Source organism: Stomoxys calcitrans, chromosome 5, assembly GCF_963082655.1.
Source record: "Stomoxys calcitrans chromosome 5, idStoCalc2.1, whole genome shotgun sequence".
NCBI classification, from domain to species: Eukaryota; Metazoa; Arthropoda; class Insecta; order Diptera; family Muscidae; genus Stomoxys; species Stomoxys calcitrans.
In genome coordinates this window covers 124,129,762-124,145,657 of record NC_081556.1, presented here as the reverse complement: position 1 = coordinate 124,145,657, position 15,896 = coordinate 124,129,762, and the positions used below count along the sequence as shown (strand labels likewise).

Here is a 15,896-nt window from a genome sequence, read left to right as displayed (position 1 = left end):
CACAAGAAAAAAATGTTACGCACGCTCATGCACGACTTTTTCATGTCGACTCACGTTCATGCACGCTCACGAGACAATCAATGATCTTCAGCTGAACAATATTCTTTGTGAAATTAAAATAATTTTGTGTGAGTTTAACAAGTCACTGTGCAATGAACCACCAGCATATGTATTTACTTCTCTCGCCAATTGTTGGCCAAGATTTGTTTCCAAGCCCTAGAATTTTGTTCTACTCCCTGTCGATATTTACAACATGTCAATAATCATTGACAAAAAGCACACACGCACACAATTAACCGACAAAAAATCTTATCAATAGTTTATGTCAGCAAGATGACTTTAAATAAACCAATCTGTGTGTGTGTGTGGCTGCAGGTGATGTTTGCAATGAAGAAACACTCTGGCAGTCAGTCAGCCAAATTGCGCTAACAAAGAAATTTGCAAATCTGTCCGTTGACCATTGGCTGGCTAGGATTGGCGATTGCGTGTCTTTTGGTGTCATCACATTGTGACGACCGTTAGAAAGTAGAAACAGCAACAATAAAATGGGGTGCAGATTTTGCAAAATTTAAAGTTTCGGAGTGATTGGATAATACCAATGACCGCTCAACCACCCGGCTCTAATGATTTGGAGGGTTTTGTGTTTATTATGCACATACTTATCACTCCGATTCGCATAATTTCTATCTTCATTGTGTGGTTGTGTCTTCTGTTTGTGTTTTTCCCCTTTGTCTTTTTTTTTATAATATTTGCAAATTTTTGCCGAGTTTCTTTAATATCGGTTAAACATTTCAGCAAAGGCCATTGCAAATTATAGTCGCTGATGAAAAAATGAAGAAGAAAAAACTAAAATAAATCGCTTGTTGTTCAAGTCCCAACGATAGATATGTAGTTACGGACAGACATACATTAACCCAGATAAAAACTGCATATTATGTGAATCTGCCTCAAATAAACAAAGTTTAGTCTTGAACCTTTAGAGTGTTGATTGTGTTCCTCTTTTTGATATGAATTTGAGAATAACAAAAACCGATTAATAAGATTGCTGTTAAGGAAGAATTCAATTGGGCATATGATTCATTGAAATTCGATAATCCATTTCACTGTGTATTAATTTAGTTTTACAAATTTTATATTGGGTTGCCCAAAAAGTAATTGCGGATTTTTTAAAAAAAAGTAAATCCATTTTTAATAAAACTTAGAATGAACTTTAATCAAATATACTTTTTTACGCTTTTTTTTAAAGCAAGCTAAAAGTAACAGCTGATAACTGACAGAAGAAAGAATGCAATTACAGAGTCACAAGCTGTGAAAAAATTTGTCAACGCCGACTACAGCGGTCAAAAAAAGTATTCATCATTAGCAAAATTGATAATAAATTCACTTATTTTGGGTAATTGAAGAAAATTTAAAGTAAACAAATAATGCAGTTTTATGCAATAGTTTATTTTTCGTAATATGTTTTAAAATAAATTCAAAAAATAAATTTAATTAGCGCAAAAAATGCAATTTTATATAATAACACCAAAAACAGAACAAAAAAAGTATTCATCATTGATGTGCTATCATCAAAGTCAAATTCAAATATTATTTGGGAATCCCCCTTTTCTGTTTTATTTAGTAAAGGAGGCTTTGCCCTTGACAGCAAATATTTAATTTCATTGAAAATATAGTTTTTGTCAAAATGGGTCGTAAGCAAAACGAGGTTTCTGATGAGGTAAAAGTTTTGATAATAAAACACCACAGGAATGGTTTAACTCAAAAAACTATCAGTGAAATATTAAATAGACCACGATCTACTATAAAATCCATCATCAGAAAGTGGACAGAAACGAAAACTGTTGACAATAAACCAAGATCTGGTCGACCAAAAGCACTTTCAGTTGGAGATGTGCGTTGGCTAGTGCGGCAAGTTCAGAAAACTCCGAAGACAAATGCGACCATTCTTCGTAAAAACACTATGGAATATTTAGGGAAGGAAGTTACTACACAAACAATTCGAAATACACTCAAAAGGCATAGTTACAGAGGAAGAACTGCACGTAAGAAGCCCTTTATAAATAAAATAAACCGAGTGAAAAGGCTAAACTTCGCAAAAATGTATGTAAAACAGCCCGAATCATTTTGGAAAACAGTCATTTTTGCAGACGAGAGCAAGTTTAATCTTTTTGGGTGCGATGGAAAGGTCATAGTGTACAGAAAACCAAATACAGAGCTTGAAGAACGAAACACAGTTGCTACTGTAAAACATGGTGGAGGTGGTTTAATGGTTTGGGGGTGTATGGCGGCTTCAGGAGCGGGAAATCTTGAAATTATTAATGGAGTAATGGATCATAAGTATTACATTGACATTTTAAAGAGGAATTTAAAAGATAGTGCTGTAAAACTTGGGCTTGGTAATAACTTTCAATATTATCAAGATAATGACCCCAAACATTCTGCTTTAAATACCAAGATGTGGATGCTGTATAACTGCCCCAAAGTCATTAAAACTCCTCCTCAAAGTCCCGACTTGAACCCAATTGAACATCTTTGGGAACATCTCGAACGCAAATTGAGAACGCGCAATTTTTCGAGCAAGAGTCAAATGCAACAGGTGATAATGGAGGAATGGACTAATATAGACCAAAATATAACCGCTAAATTAGTCCAATCGATGTCAAACCGTTTAAAAGAAGTTATAAGACACGGTGGTCGAATAACAAAGTATTAATTTTTTTAAATTATGTTATTTATTTTTTTGTTTTTTTGCAATGATGAATACTTTTTTTGTTTAATTTTTTGTGTTCAGCTGTAAAATGGCCCTTTTTGTTCCAATAAATACTATTTTTTTCTTTAAAAACAATGAAATTGTGTACATATATATCACACAAGCACTACTGCATCATTAGTTTAATATGTTTTTATTCCAATTGTCTTTTGTAGACTTATTAAAAAAAAAACATTGAATGATGAATACTTTTTTTGACCGCTGTATATGAAAAATCCGAAATTACTTTTTGGGCAACCCAATAGTATTATATAGACTAAGCCCCATTATTTTCAAATTTTTTGAAGTTTTGAACCAATTTTCGGCGAAAATAAAAACATACATATGTACAGCTGTCAAAAAAAGTATTTATCATTCAATGTTTTTTTTTTAATAAGTCTACAAAAGACAATTGGAATAAAAACATATTAAACTAATGATGCAGTAGTGCTTGTGTGATATATATGTACACAATTTCATTGTTTTTAAAGAAAAAAATAGTATTTATTGGAACAAAAAGGGCAATTTTACAGCTGAACACAAAAAATTAAACAAAAAAAGTATTCATCATTGCAAAAAAACAAAAAAATAAATAACATAATTTAAAAAAATTAATACTTTGTTATTCGACTACCGCGTCTTATAACTTCTTTTAAACGGTTTGACATCGATTGGACTAATTTAGCGGTTATATTTTGGTCTATATTAGTCCATTCCTCCATTATCACCTGTTGCATTTGACTCTTGCTCGAAAAATTGCGCGTTCTCAATTTGCGTTCGAGATGTTCCCAAAGATGTTCAATTGGGTTCAAGTCGGGACTTTGAGGAGGAGTTTTAATGACTTTGGGGCAGTTATACAGCATCCACATCTTGGTATTTAAAGCAGAATGTTTGGGGTCATTATCTTGATAATATTGAAAGTTATTACCAAGCCCAAGTTTTACAGCACTATCTTTTAAATTCCTCTTTAAAATGTCAATGTAATACTTATGATCCATTACTCCATTAATAATTTCAAGATTTCCCGCTCCTGAAGCCGCCATACACCCCCAAACCATTAAACCACCTCCACCATGTTTTACAGTAGCAACTGTGTTTCGTTCTTCAAGCTCTGTATTTGGTTTTCTGTACACTATGACCTTTCCATCGCACCCAAAAAAGATTAAACTTGCTCTCGTCTGCAAAAATGACTGTTTTCCAAAATGATTCGGGCTGTTTTACATACATTTTTGCGAAGTTTAGCCTTTTCACTCGGTTTATTTTATTTATAAAGGGCTTCTTACGTGCAGTTCTTCCTCTGTAACTATGCCTTTTGAGTGTATTTCGAATTGTTTGTGTAGTAACTTCCTTCCCTAAATATTCCATAGTGTTTTTACGAAGAATGGTCGCATTTGTCTTCGGAGTTTTCTGAACTTGCCGCACTAGCCAACGCACATCTCCAACTGAAAGTGCTTTTGGTCGACCAGATCTTGGTTTATTGTCAACAGTTTTCGTTTCTGTCCACTTTCTGATGATGGATTTTATAGTAGATCGTGGTCTATTTAATATTTCACTGATAGTTTTTTGAGTTAAACCATTCCTGTGGTGTTTTATTATCAAAACTTTTACCTCATCAGAAACCTCGTTTTGCTTACGACCCATTTTGACAAAAACTATATTTTCAATGAAATTAAATATTTGCTGTCAAGGGCAAAGCCTCCTTTACTAAATAAAACAGAAAAGGGGGATTCCCAAATAATATTTGAATTTGACTTTGATGATAGCACATCAATGATGAATACCTTTTTTGTTCTGTTTTTGGTGTTATTATATAAAATTGCATTTTTTGCGCTAATTAAATTTATTTTTTGAATTTATTTTAAAACATATTACGAAAAATAAACTATTGCATAAAACTGCATTATTTGTTTACTTTAAATATTCTTCAATTACCCAAAATAAGTGAATTTATTATCAATTTTGGTAATGATGAATACTTTTTTTGACCGCTGTATATTAGTGTCCCAAAAAATAAAAGTTTTTATACCCTCCACCATAGGATGGGGGTATACTAATTTCGTCATTCTGTTTGTAACACCTCGAAATATGCGTCTGAGACCCCATAAAGTATATATATTCTTGATCGTCATGTCACTTTAAGTCGATCTAGCCATGACCGTCCGTCTGTCCGTTCGTCCGTCTGTCTGTCGAAAGCAAGCTAACTTTTGAAGGAGTAAACATAGCCGCTTGAAATTTTGCTCAAATACTTCTTATTAGTGCAGGTCGGTTGGGATTGTAAATGGGCCAAATCGGTCCATGTTTTGATATAGCTGCCATATAAACCGATCTTGGGTCTTGACTTCTTGAGCCTCTAGAGGGCGCAATTCTCATCCGATTTGACAGAAAAATGTTACGACTTCCAATAACTGTGCCAAGTATGGCGTAAATCGCTACATAACCTGATATAGCTGCCATATAAACCGATCTGGGATCTTGACTTCTTGAGCATCTAGAGGGCGCAGTAATTGTCCAATTTGGCAAAAATTTTGTACAACGGTTTCTCTCGTGACCTTCAACATACGTGTCTAATATGATCTGAATCAATCAATAGCTTGCTACAGCTCCCATATAAACCTATCTCCCGATTTTGCTTCTTGAGCCCCTACACGGCGCAATTCTTGTCCGAATGAATGAAATATTACACAATGACTTTTACAACGTTCAGCATTCAATTCGTTTATGGTCCGAATCGGACTATAACTTGATATAGCTCGAATAGCATAACAGTTCATATTCAATATTCTTTGTTTGCCTTAAAATAGATACCGCGCATTGAACTCGACAAATGCGATCCATGGTGGAGGGTATATAAGATTCGGGCCGGTCGAACTTAACACGCTCTTACTTGTTTTTAAATACATACCCCCCACATTTCTCCTTTTGATCCCAAACGATAGTCCCTGTCAACAAGACGTCCAATGTTGGGTGTACTACTTTCTAAAGCATACAATTGAGGATATAAATCAAAAATGTACAAACTAACAAAATTGATTAAACTATGTTTGTATGAGGGGCAATTAAACCCCAGTGGTCCAGGTCAGCTCCAAAGTAATCAGGACTAGTTCCACTTTTGTTTACTTTCAGTATAAAAAACTGGTTTGTCGTTGAAGTAACCAGTTGACCTGGAATTAGTACTTCTGCTAATTCCAATAATTGGTTGTCTTCCACTCATCATCTAGCCTACCGGCATCCCTTTGTTAATGATGGAATAACGAATAATGGGAGGCCACCGTAGTGCAGAGGTTAGCATGTCCGCCTATGACGCTGAACGCCAGGGTTCGAATCCTGGCGAGACCATCAAAAAAAAATTTTCAGCTGTGGTTTTCCCCTCCTAATGCTGGCAACATTTGTGAGGTATTATGTCATGTAAGAACTTTTCTCCAAAGAGGTGTCTGCACTGCGGCACGCCATTCGGACTCGGCTTTAAAAAGGAGGCCCCTTATCATTGAGCTTAAACTTGAATCGGGCTGCACTCATTGATATGTGAGAAGTTTGCCCCAGTTTCCAATTGGAATAATGCAATTTCCAATTTGGAATAACGCAATAAGCATTATTGCACAGCAATAAGTTTCTCAATTAAATTAAAATTAAAAAAATTTAGAACTCGGTTTTAAAAAATATTTTTAATGAGAAATTCATAAAAAATTTGCCCCGAATTTTCTAAAGTTAATTTAAAGAAAAAATAAGAAAAAAAATTTTTTGACGGCCGGGGGACTCGAACCTGGGTTTGCGAATCTATCAGCGGCCTGTGCATTTTTTGCTGGAGCAATTTTTTTCTTGCACGTAGGAAGCACGATCATTTATTTAAACAAACCCCTGTCAGCAGGGGAATTTTGTAAAATGACCTACTGAACTAGGTAATGGTGCCAACTGGAAAGTTAGGAAATTGACCTTGGGACAAGAAAACAGTGAACCGTAGTTAAAGACGCAAAAAAGCCGTACAAATAGGAGCGTCTTTAAATGTTTAATTTTAATACCCATAATAATCTAGTCATTCCGTTTATAACACCTCGAAATATTCGTCTAAGATCACATAAAGTATATATATTCTTGATCGTCTCGACGTTCTGAGTCCATCTAGCCATGTCTATCCGTCCGTCTGGCGAAATCACGATAGCGGTCGAACGCGTAAAGCTAGCCGCTTGAAATTTTGCACATTTGTAGGTCGTTGGGGATTGCAAATGGGCCCTATCGGTTCAGATTTAGATATAGCACATATATAAACAGATCTCCCGATTTAACTTCTTGATCAGGGGAAGACGCAATTTTTGTCCGATTTGCCTAAATCGTTGCACATAGTGTTTTGTTATGATTTCCAAAAACTGTGCAGAGTACTGTCCAAATTGTTCTAAAACCTTATATAGCTCCCATATAAAACGGTCTCTCGATTATCCTTGTTCGGTTTCTAGAAGCTTTAATTTTTGCTGGTTTGGCAGAAGGTTGGTACGTAGAATAAAATTATGCCCTTCAACTAAATTTATTTTGTATAAATTTTTTAGCAGAATACATGGTGGTGGGTTCCCAAGATTCGGCCCGGCCAAACTTAGCACGTTTTTACGTGTTATTTTTGACCTTAACGCAAATTTCAACGACATGTGAGAAGAATGTGTAAGAGCTGTCAAATGTGACACCAAGTATTTTGGGAGACTTGATGAAGAATCTTACTCCATCGACTATCATATTCAGCTTCTAACCCACCTCAAGCATTCATGAAGTCAACAATGTGGCTTCAGATCTCTTGCAGCGAAATAAGCGGCAAGTTCGTTGAGATAGACGTTTAACTTATCGCAGGTGCCAACAATGGTTATCGAGCCTGATGCCATGATCGTACAACCGTCCACATATGATACGATCTCAAACCGTCTGGAGGGGGTGGAATGGAGAATATGTATAGGGTTAACAGTGCCGGAGATATTAAATTTAAATTTATCTTGATACCATGGGGAAATAATTAAAGGTGGTCTCGTTTGTACAACAACCATAAATAATATGGTGCAATCCGCCATGTTGTCATCAAGCTGATCGACATTTTGCCAACACACACAAAGAAATTCGTGTGCGTGTGTGTATACATGTGCGCACATGAGCAGAGAATATGCGATAAAGGAGATAATAAAAAAGAGAATGTAAACAAAAATCTGTCATCTTAATACCGTCAAATCTGGCCCACTGTTAACAGCTGTTCGCGCGGGCCACCTTTTTAAATCCGCCTTGTCTTGATACCACCCATAACAGTTATGGGCTGTTTACGGCGAAAGATTTATTGGACTATCGAAAATGTCGCTAATCGCTGTAAAGGGTACTATGGTCCCAGGATTCACTGAATAAGGTTAAGCCAAGCGATCAGCCGATATACAACTTTTTAATTTTTGGCAGTACTTGGCATTGAGGGTGTCAACTTGTTCTCTTTTTACATTCATTCTTTGTTCACGTTTCTCCTATTTGATGACATTTTCAATCGGCAAATTTGACATCCTTAATGATGCTCATGGGGCTTCTCCACTTTATGTTTTCACAAATGACCTAAACCTTCTATTAGTGGATCCGGTTATGGTCCCAAGAGAGAATGTTAAAAAATGTAAAAAAATACGGAGAGCGAAGTGAATGGAGTGATTTCAGGCAAATACGTGTAATATACGTGGAAATTGGCAAAATTCCACTTTTTTGCGGATAAAGATAAAAAATAAAATTTTTTGCACACTTTACAAATGACCTAACCTTTTATTAATGGATCCGGCTATGGCCCCAAGAGAGAATGTTAAAGAATGTACTAAAATCCAGAGAGCGAGGTAAGTGGAGTGATTTCAGGCAAAAGTGTAATTGTAATTGGCAAAAATACAGTTTTTTGCGGATAAAAATAAAAAAATTGCATTTTTTGCACACCCGCCTAAAATGACCCCATAAACACAAATATGAAGCCCATTTTTAGCGCTCGGGCCTGGGGCCTCCACACGGAAGTTCCCCTCTTATCAAGCATAATGACGCGGAATATAGGCACAATTAAAAAAAATTGCGTAGAATACACATATATTTTTTTCACAATTTTCATAAGGGGCTCAAACTTCTCGAGGCTCTGCAGCCTCGGGATAGACTTTTATTGCTTTTTTCACCATATTCGTATTGTACGCAAAATTGCCTCTAATTTGAGTACCATGTTGTCTGTATTCCGTACACTTTCACTTGATGAGAAAAAAGACGTGTTTTGAGGTCCATCAAATCTGAGCCCCAAAAACCGGTTTTTATCCGTGTTCCTGGGGTTCATTTGGGGAGGGGTTTTCAAAAAAAATAGAATTTTTTGCCTTTTGACACAAAAAAATGATTTTTTTTTTGCCTTTTGACACAAATTTTTTTTTTTTTTTGCCATTTTCCCCATAAAATGCACTCTTGCTTTAAATCACTCATATCACCTACCTCTCCGGATGTTTGTACCTTCTTTTACAACCATTTAGTGGTGCTTGAGAACATAGTTCCCCTAACAGCGATTAGCGACATATACGGTAGTCTAATAAATCATTAGGTGTTAATAGCCCATAACTGTTAGTGTTGAAAATGTTTGTTTCGATCTGGTAACATTCTGCCTTCACAGTTGCATATTTGTGAACCATTGTCAAATCTCATATCTCCTCTCTTCCTCTCGCTGTCTTTAACCAGACTGTCGTATGGTTGTACATTCTTTTACAACCATTCAGCTCGCTAGTGTGGGTAAGGAAAAAAAAGTTCGCATGGCTTTTATTAAAATTTTTTATTTTCTGCATGAATTTGTGAGCTAATAAAAATTCACAAATAGCTCTCGTTACAAGTGCAAGTCTCAGCTGAGTTCTGATATATATTCCAGACAACACAACTAGAGTCCAAGTGGGTGACCCTCCGTTCGTCGTCGAGTAGCAATAAATATGGCCGATTTAGATGATTTTTTCGCCAAGAAAGACAAGAAGAAGTCGAAAAAGCCCAAGTTCTTAACTGCCGAAGAGTTGGTCAAGAATCTGGAAGAGTCATCAAAGCGGGAAGTGTTGAAACCGAAAAAACCTGAAACCACGACCACAACAGCGCCTGCTGCAACAGAAATTGGCAATGTTGAGGAAAAAATTGTCGAACAAGTGAGTAATGATGGGCAGCAGCACGTACTGCTGACTGACTGTCGAAAAAAAACAAAGACACGCTGGCAAAAAAAAAACACCAAATTGGCTGTGATGTCCCTCAACAGATAGTTTCGCAACAATGGTTTGTTTGATTTTTTGTTTGTTCGCTTATAGCCCCAAGAGGATGAGTGGAAGGAGATTGAGGAGGAACAGCGCAAGGATTATTCCGGCTTGAAAATCGGCCAATTAACATTGAACGATGATGATGATTTAAGCGCTTCCGAGGGTCAAGATGAAGACGGCGACAGTGATGGCAATGGAAATGGTGATTCCGTTAGAATCGGTGCTGGTGGTGTCTGGAAAAAGGTCATACCCGCCGAAGAAGTGACGCAGATACCCATGGATATGCCGCCAAAACCTGTTTCAAAAGTCTATGTTTCGCCAGCCTTAAGAGCAGCGGCAGCGGTTAGTATTTGCGTTAAATACATCCGGTTTAAACAATTTTTAATCTGTTTGTTTTCGTTGGCACATTCTATTTGTGCATGACAACAGCAAGGTTCTGGCCCCAAACCGAAAGTGCGTTCAAAAACCGCTCCTGATATTACAAATGCCGATTTCTTCCCTACACTGGGTGCGGCAAGGCCCGAAGAACAACGCAAAAAGAAAAATGAACCCGCATTTGAGGAAGTCCGTCATGGAGGCCGTGTGCAAAGGGTCAAAGAGACCACTGCAGCTCCCACAGCGGCCACAAATCGTTTCCAATCGCTGGACGAGGCAGAAAGCTAAGACCCTTAAGGACGACATACAAACAACAACATTCATCAACATACACAAACACACGCTACAATATACATATGGGAAAGAGTTTGGTCATCGTCTCCTGAAACTGCCTTTCAACTTACTATTTTTTCAGTTTGTATGTTACCATCACCTAGGTTCTTTGGTTTGCAGGCTGCTGTATGGGTGCATTTTCCTCAAAGCGGGAAATTGTCCTATAAACACATAATTCCTTTATAAGTGGAGAGTTTTTTTTTCAAACTCTCAAGTTTGTAGTGACTTTTTCCAATTTAAAATTCCCTGATGTTTATTTTTGCCATTTTTTACGAGAAAGCATTTTCCCGCAATTAAAAACAAAAAGTAGGAAGAGAAAAAAAATATTGTGTTACCAACAACATCCACCCGCCCTTTGTTTTCACACACAGAGGTTGCAGTGTAACTACACACACACACACTTGGCAACCTTAAATTTACTACTGCAGAAACATTTTGATGTTTATTTTTTTATTTTATTTTGTAAAACCTTGTCAAAACCCGCGCTCCCTTTTTTTATATCAAAATATATTTTTTTGTATCATTATAAAGAAGAAAAACGAACGTTGAAACTCTATTTGAAAAGAGAAACGGGTAAATAAAAAAAAAACATGGAAACGTAAACATATAAATATAAATAAAAAATAGCTTACTAAGCGAAAACACAAGAAAGTTGTTTGTTCCAATGTAAACAAAGTCTCTTTTGGTACACTCAGGAATATACAATTTTTTATTTACACTTAAACTTTGGGTTTACACAAAAACAGCTTAGGGAAATAATCGGATACTAAAAAGATTTCTTTACTTTGGCTTACTGGGTGCTTCCTCGTCTCGATACATATCGTCTTTTTCACTATCCAAATAACTGCAATAAAAGGGAGTAAACATTTTGTTGATTTTTGAGCGCACGAAGGAGGTGTAGTGTGGACGCACAACGATGAGTGCAAATATATATTTGTTTTGAAGATGAAATTGGATCTTGGATTGTCTAATTCAAAATTAGAGGATGCTAGTAATGATATTTAATGATTATGACATGACACAAAGATGTACTTATGTTTTAAAATGTCCAGAAGAGCAATATTGCTAGAGGAAAATTATTACCTTTGAACTCAAATGCAAATTTGCCCATGAACATTCCTTTAAGGAAGAGAAGCCAAATTTCTCACATACCAATAAGTGCTGTCCTGTTCAAGTTTAAGCTTTATGATACGGCACCTCCTTTTTTATAGCCTAAGTTTTCACATGGTATAGTACCGCAAAAATGTCGCCAGGATTACGAGAGTTGTTGATGTAACTGCATATTTGCATGTGGAGGTAGCGATCCTCGTCCAGCTTCAAAAGGCAAGCGTGCTCGTCTCGATCGCCGCGGGATCATGATGGCCATTGGTTATTTAAAGACGCCAGTTTGCCTTGTCATATGGAGTTGCACAGGCACTCAGTATTTAAGCAAAAGCCAGTGACGAGGATCGCCTATTCCACATGCAAATGTGGCTACAACAGCAGCACGCCCGGCCTCTCACTGAGACCCTCTACTCGATACCTCTGATTGTCAGTGACTTCTACGGAGCATCCCACTATCCGCAAATTGTTAACGCGTCCACTAGTTCTCACCTGAGCTTCTAGTAATAACGATGAATATCACACAAATTGGAGCTCAAACTTCCAACCCGTGTAGTGCTCGTCGTAATCCTGTGCCAGATATAAGTAAAGCTTATAATGTTTGTTGATCTAGCCAGGATTCGAACTCAAGCGATCAGCGATATAGGCGGATCTGCTTGCCTCTCCACCACGGGCTGCTTTTTGACTTTATCCCTAAAGACATAATTTCTATAAAATGTTCTCTCAAGACAAAATTTTCATGCAATTTTCTCTCAAGACAAAATTTTCATGAAATTTTCTCTAAAGACAAAATTTGCATGAAATTTTCTCTAAAGACAAAATTTGCATAAAATTTTCCCTAAAGACAAAATTTGCATGAAATTTTCTCTAAAGACAAAATTTGCATGAAATTTTCTCTAAAGACAAAATTTGCATGAAATTTTCTCTAAAGACAAAATTTGCATGAAATTTTCTCTAAAGACAAAATTTGCATGAAATTTACTCTAAATACAAAATTTGCATGAAATTTTCTCTAAAGACAAAATTTGCATGAAATTTCCTCTAAAGACAAAATGTTCATGAAATTTTCTCTAAAGACAAAATTTTCATGAAATTTTCTCTTAAGACAAAAATTCCATGAAATTTTCTCTAAAAACAAAATTTGCATGAAATTTTCTCTAAAGACAAAATTTCTATGAAATTTTCTCTAAAGACAAAATTTCTATGAAATTTTCTCTAAAGACAAAATTTCTATGAAATTTTCTCTAAAGACAAAATTTCTATGAAATTTTCTCTAAAGACAAAATTTCTATGAAATTTTCTCTAAAGACAAAATTTCTATGAAATTTTCTCTAAAGACAAAATTTCTATGAAATTTTCTCTAAAGACAAAATTTCTATGAAATTTTCTCTAAAGACAAAATTTCTATGAAATTTTCTCTAAAGACAAAATTTTTATGAAATTTTCTCTAAAGACAAAATTTCTATGAAATTTTCTCTAAAGACAAAATTTTTATGAAATTTTCTCTAAAGACAAAATTTCTATGAAATTTTCTCTAAAGACAAAATTTCTATGAAATTTTTTCTAAAGACAAAATTTCTATGAAATTTTCTCTAAAGACAAAATTTCTATGAAATTTTCTCTAAAGACAAAATTTCTATGAAATTTTCTCTAAAGACAAAATTTCTATGAAATTTTCTCTAAAGACAAAATTTCTATGAAATTTTCTCTAAAGACAAAATTTCTATGAAATTTTCTCTAAAGACAAAATTTCTATGAAATTTTCTCTAATGACAAAATTTCTATGAAATTTTCTCTAAAGACAAAATTTCTATGAAATTTTCCATGAAATTTTCTCTAAAGACAAAATTTCCATGAAATTTTCTCTCAAGACAAAATTTCCATGGAAGGCAAAAACTTTATGAAAATTTGCCAAAATGATTAAAATCTTCGTAGACTGCTATAATGAATTTACTAGTTCCATGAGTTATGTGATGTATTGATGATGGTGGGGACTCTATAGCTCTACACCACATTCGACAGATCATCTTTTACTTATGGTCATTTTATCTATGTATGTCCTCCATCCAAATGTAAATTATGCATGCTAGCGAACACTTGTTGTTATCAGTAATCTAAATCGTCTATAGCTTTAACATTAACATCTCTTGCCGACCTTTCTCTATACGGATGCTCTTCCGAATTGTGATAGGCCGTTAGATAGGGCTTTTCCAGTAATTTAGCTGGAAAACTGCGAATCAAATAAAGCCAACAGGTGACAGATCTGTAAAACAAAGAATTTCACTATTACTATTTCTTCATAATCGTCATGATCTTTTTTGTTGCTCGCTCATACTCTTTAGACATTGTTGTTATCTTTTGTATTTCACGGTCATAGTACTTTGGATAATCTTCCAATACATCAAGATTGGCAAACATTTTCTCATCAACTTCATAGATTTCACCATGAATATTGTGTCCCGTTCCAGGCTTGTCTAATAGAAATGGAATGTTATACCGAGTACCAACTACAAGTGGATATTTTTCGTCGGTCGTTCCTTGGGCAACAAAACGTGCAAATCCATTTTCCTGTCGTGTTAACCAATGATGATTGGGTTCGCCCCGTTTAAGAGTCCCATAAACGAATACTTTGAAGAGCTTATCAGAAACTTTGGACATTGTGCGGAAGAATCAATTGTTGCACGTATGGCACGTATATTACAAAAATCAAAATAGCGATATCAAGAAAACAAAAAAAAAAACAAACAATTAAAAAAACGTGACCACAACCGGTAAAACTAATCAAATGTGATAGGGGTTTAGGGGGACTTGGTGCAAATAACACATATTTGTCGAAAATCAGATTTCGGATGTTTACCAGAAAAACTTCAGCTACAAGGTAGATTTAAAAAGGTAGTACTAGTTGTTCAATAAAAAAAACCGTTGGCAATCAATACAACATGGCCGAATTGTTTAAAGGTTGTCTCACGCGAACAGCTGTTAAAGGTCAAAACAGAATGCTTTTTTTTTAAGCGTTGCGTTGAAAAATGCAACTCTGCAAAAAAATAGCACAAAAGCAATACGCAAAAGTCAAGGAATTTTCAATTTTGACGACTGAAATTGAGCGCCATTCTGTGTTGCAATACTACTGATTGCCTATGATGCTCGATATGACGAGGCGAGTTATTGGCGGCTTAAATAAATAATGGCCACCTTGCTACCGCGGCGATCGGTCCTTTGAACCGGAACGAGCTTGCTCACCTACAGGAGCTTGACAAGCATCGCCACCTCCACGTCAAAATGTGGCTATAACAATAACAACAACACGCCTGAGTGCACGCATTAAAATTATTTAGTTTTCAGTCAAGGAGAGAATTTATATAAAGTAACTCTCATACAATCTCATTTTTATTATGTGCAAAATTTCACAAATTTCTTTGTGTGTGTTGGCAACACCCAAAAAGACAAGATGGCGATTTCATCATATGGTTTTTATATTGTTGTACAAATGAGACAACCTTTAAATAATTTAGCCATGCTAGGGGTGCACCCCTCATTTACACCATTTCTTGCATTCTTCTTGTATGCAAAGGCATGTATGACATGTTCAAAAAATTATTTCAAAGTTTTGAAAAATAACAGATTTTTCAACAACCGTTTAACATTTGGATTAAAGCAAAATCAGAGACAAAATGAAGACATGTGACTAGCGCCATCGGTTTCGAACGTTTCAAGCCCTTATTTCGGACTGCGTGGTCCTAAAGGGGCTTTCAAGCCCTTAATTCGGACGGTAGTCCCCTGGCCCTTACCGCCAAGTCGTCTGCCATCTCATTCCTTTATTCCGCTTCAGCTCGGCACCCAAACGATGCGGATCGTTAGGTAGGCCTCAGAGAAGACGTAAATCTCCACCCTGCACTACAAGGGGCATCCTTGACTTTACTACTTCATACTTGACAGCGTTATACCACCTTAAAAATTCCGTAATCGCCAGTATTTCGTGTTATGATCAGGCAGCCCAACCATGTACAGTCATATAGCTTTGATCCATCCGTGTTCCATGCTACATATATGTTCATATATATATATATATGTTCATTGTTTATTTATTCGTTTATATT

General features: G+C 35.8%; 2 protein-coding genes across 3 annotated transcripts; one reads left to right on the top strand and one right to left on the bottom strand.

Moving 5' to 3' along the window:
• Positions 1-9,384: 9,384 nt before the first annotated feature.
• LOC106091561 (protein CDV3 homolog) lies at positions 9,385-11,363 on the top strand. The gene is made up of 4 exons (XM_013258115.2): positions 9,385-9,490; positions 9,624-9,885; positions 10,042-10,332; positions 10,420-11,363. The coding sequence occupies exons 2-4, from the start codon at positions 9,682-9,684 to the stop codon at positions 10,651-10,653; spliced, it is 729 nt and encodes a 242-aa protein (XP_013113569.1). The 5' UTR covers positions 9,385-9,490; positions 9,624-9,681; the 3' UTR covers positions 10,654-11,363.
• Positions 11,364-11,378: 15 nt separating this feature from the next.
• On the bottom strand, positions 11,379-14,654 carry LOC106091578 (putative gamma-glutamylcyclotransferase CG2811). Of its 2 annotated transcripts, none has more exons than XR_001222020.2 (3): positions 14,135-14,654; positions 13,834-14,062; positions 11,379-11,542 (listed from the first exon to the last, which is right to left on the bottom strand). XR_001222020.2 is itself a non-coding variant. In XM_013258140.2 (3 exons), the coding sequence occupies exons 1-3, from the start codon at positions 14,455-14,457 to the stop codon at positions 11,479-11,481; spliced, it is 495 nt and encodes a 164-aa protein (XP_013113594.2). In that variant the 5' UTR covers positions 14,458-14,653; the 3' UTR covers positions 11,379-11,478. The 2 variants fall into 2 exon arrangements, 1 of the variants encoding a protein (XP_013113594.2); XM_013258140.2 differs by having other exon boundaries at positions 13,955-14,062; positions 14,135-14,653.
• Between the last annotated feature and the right edge of the window lie 1,242 nt (positions 14,655-15,896).

What these genes read in the sequence shown, in the direction of transcription:
- LOC106091578 (XM_013258140.2), bottom strand. Translation starts at nt 14,457, where the DNA reads ATGTCCAAAGTTTCTGATAAGCTCTTCAAAGTATTCGTTTATGGGACT. An exon ending in ATAACAACAATGTCTAAAGA is followed by an intron (nt 14,063 to 14,134) that starts GTATGAGCGAGC and finishes TTTGTTTTACAG; the next exon opens with ATCTGTCACCTGTTGGCTTT. An exon ending in GAGCATCCGTATAGAGAAAG is followed by an intron (nt 11,543 to 13,954) that starts GTCGGCAAGAGA and finishes CTTTTATTGCAG; the next exon opens with TTATTTGGATAGTGAAAAAG.
- LOC106091561 (XM_013258115.2), top strand. Translation starts at nt 9,682, where the DNA reads ATGGCCGATTTAGATGATTTTTTCGCCAAGAAAGACAAGAAGAAGTCG. An exon ending in AGGAAAAAATTGTCGAACAA is followed by an intron (nt 9,886 to 10,041) that starts GTGAGTAATGAT and finishes GTTCGCTTATAG; the next exon opens with CCCCAAGAGGATGAGTGGAA. An exon ending in CCTTAAGAGCAGCGGCAGCG is followed by an intron (nt 10,333 to 10,419) that starts GTTAGTATTTGC and finishes GCATGACAACAG; the next exon opens with CAAGGTTCTGGCCCCAAACC.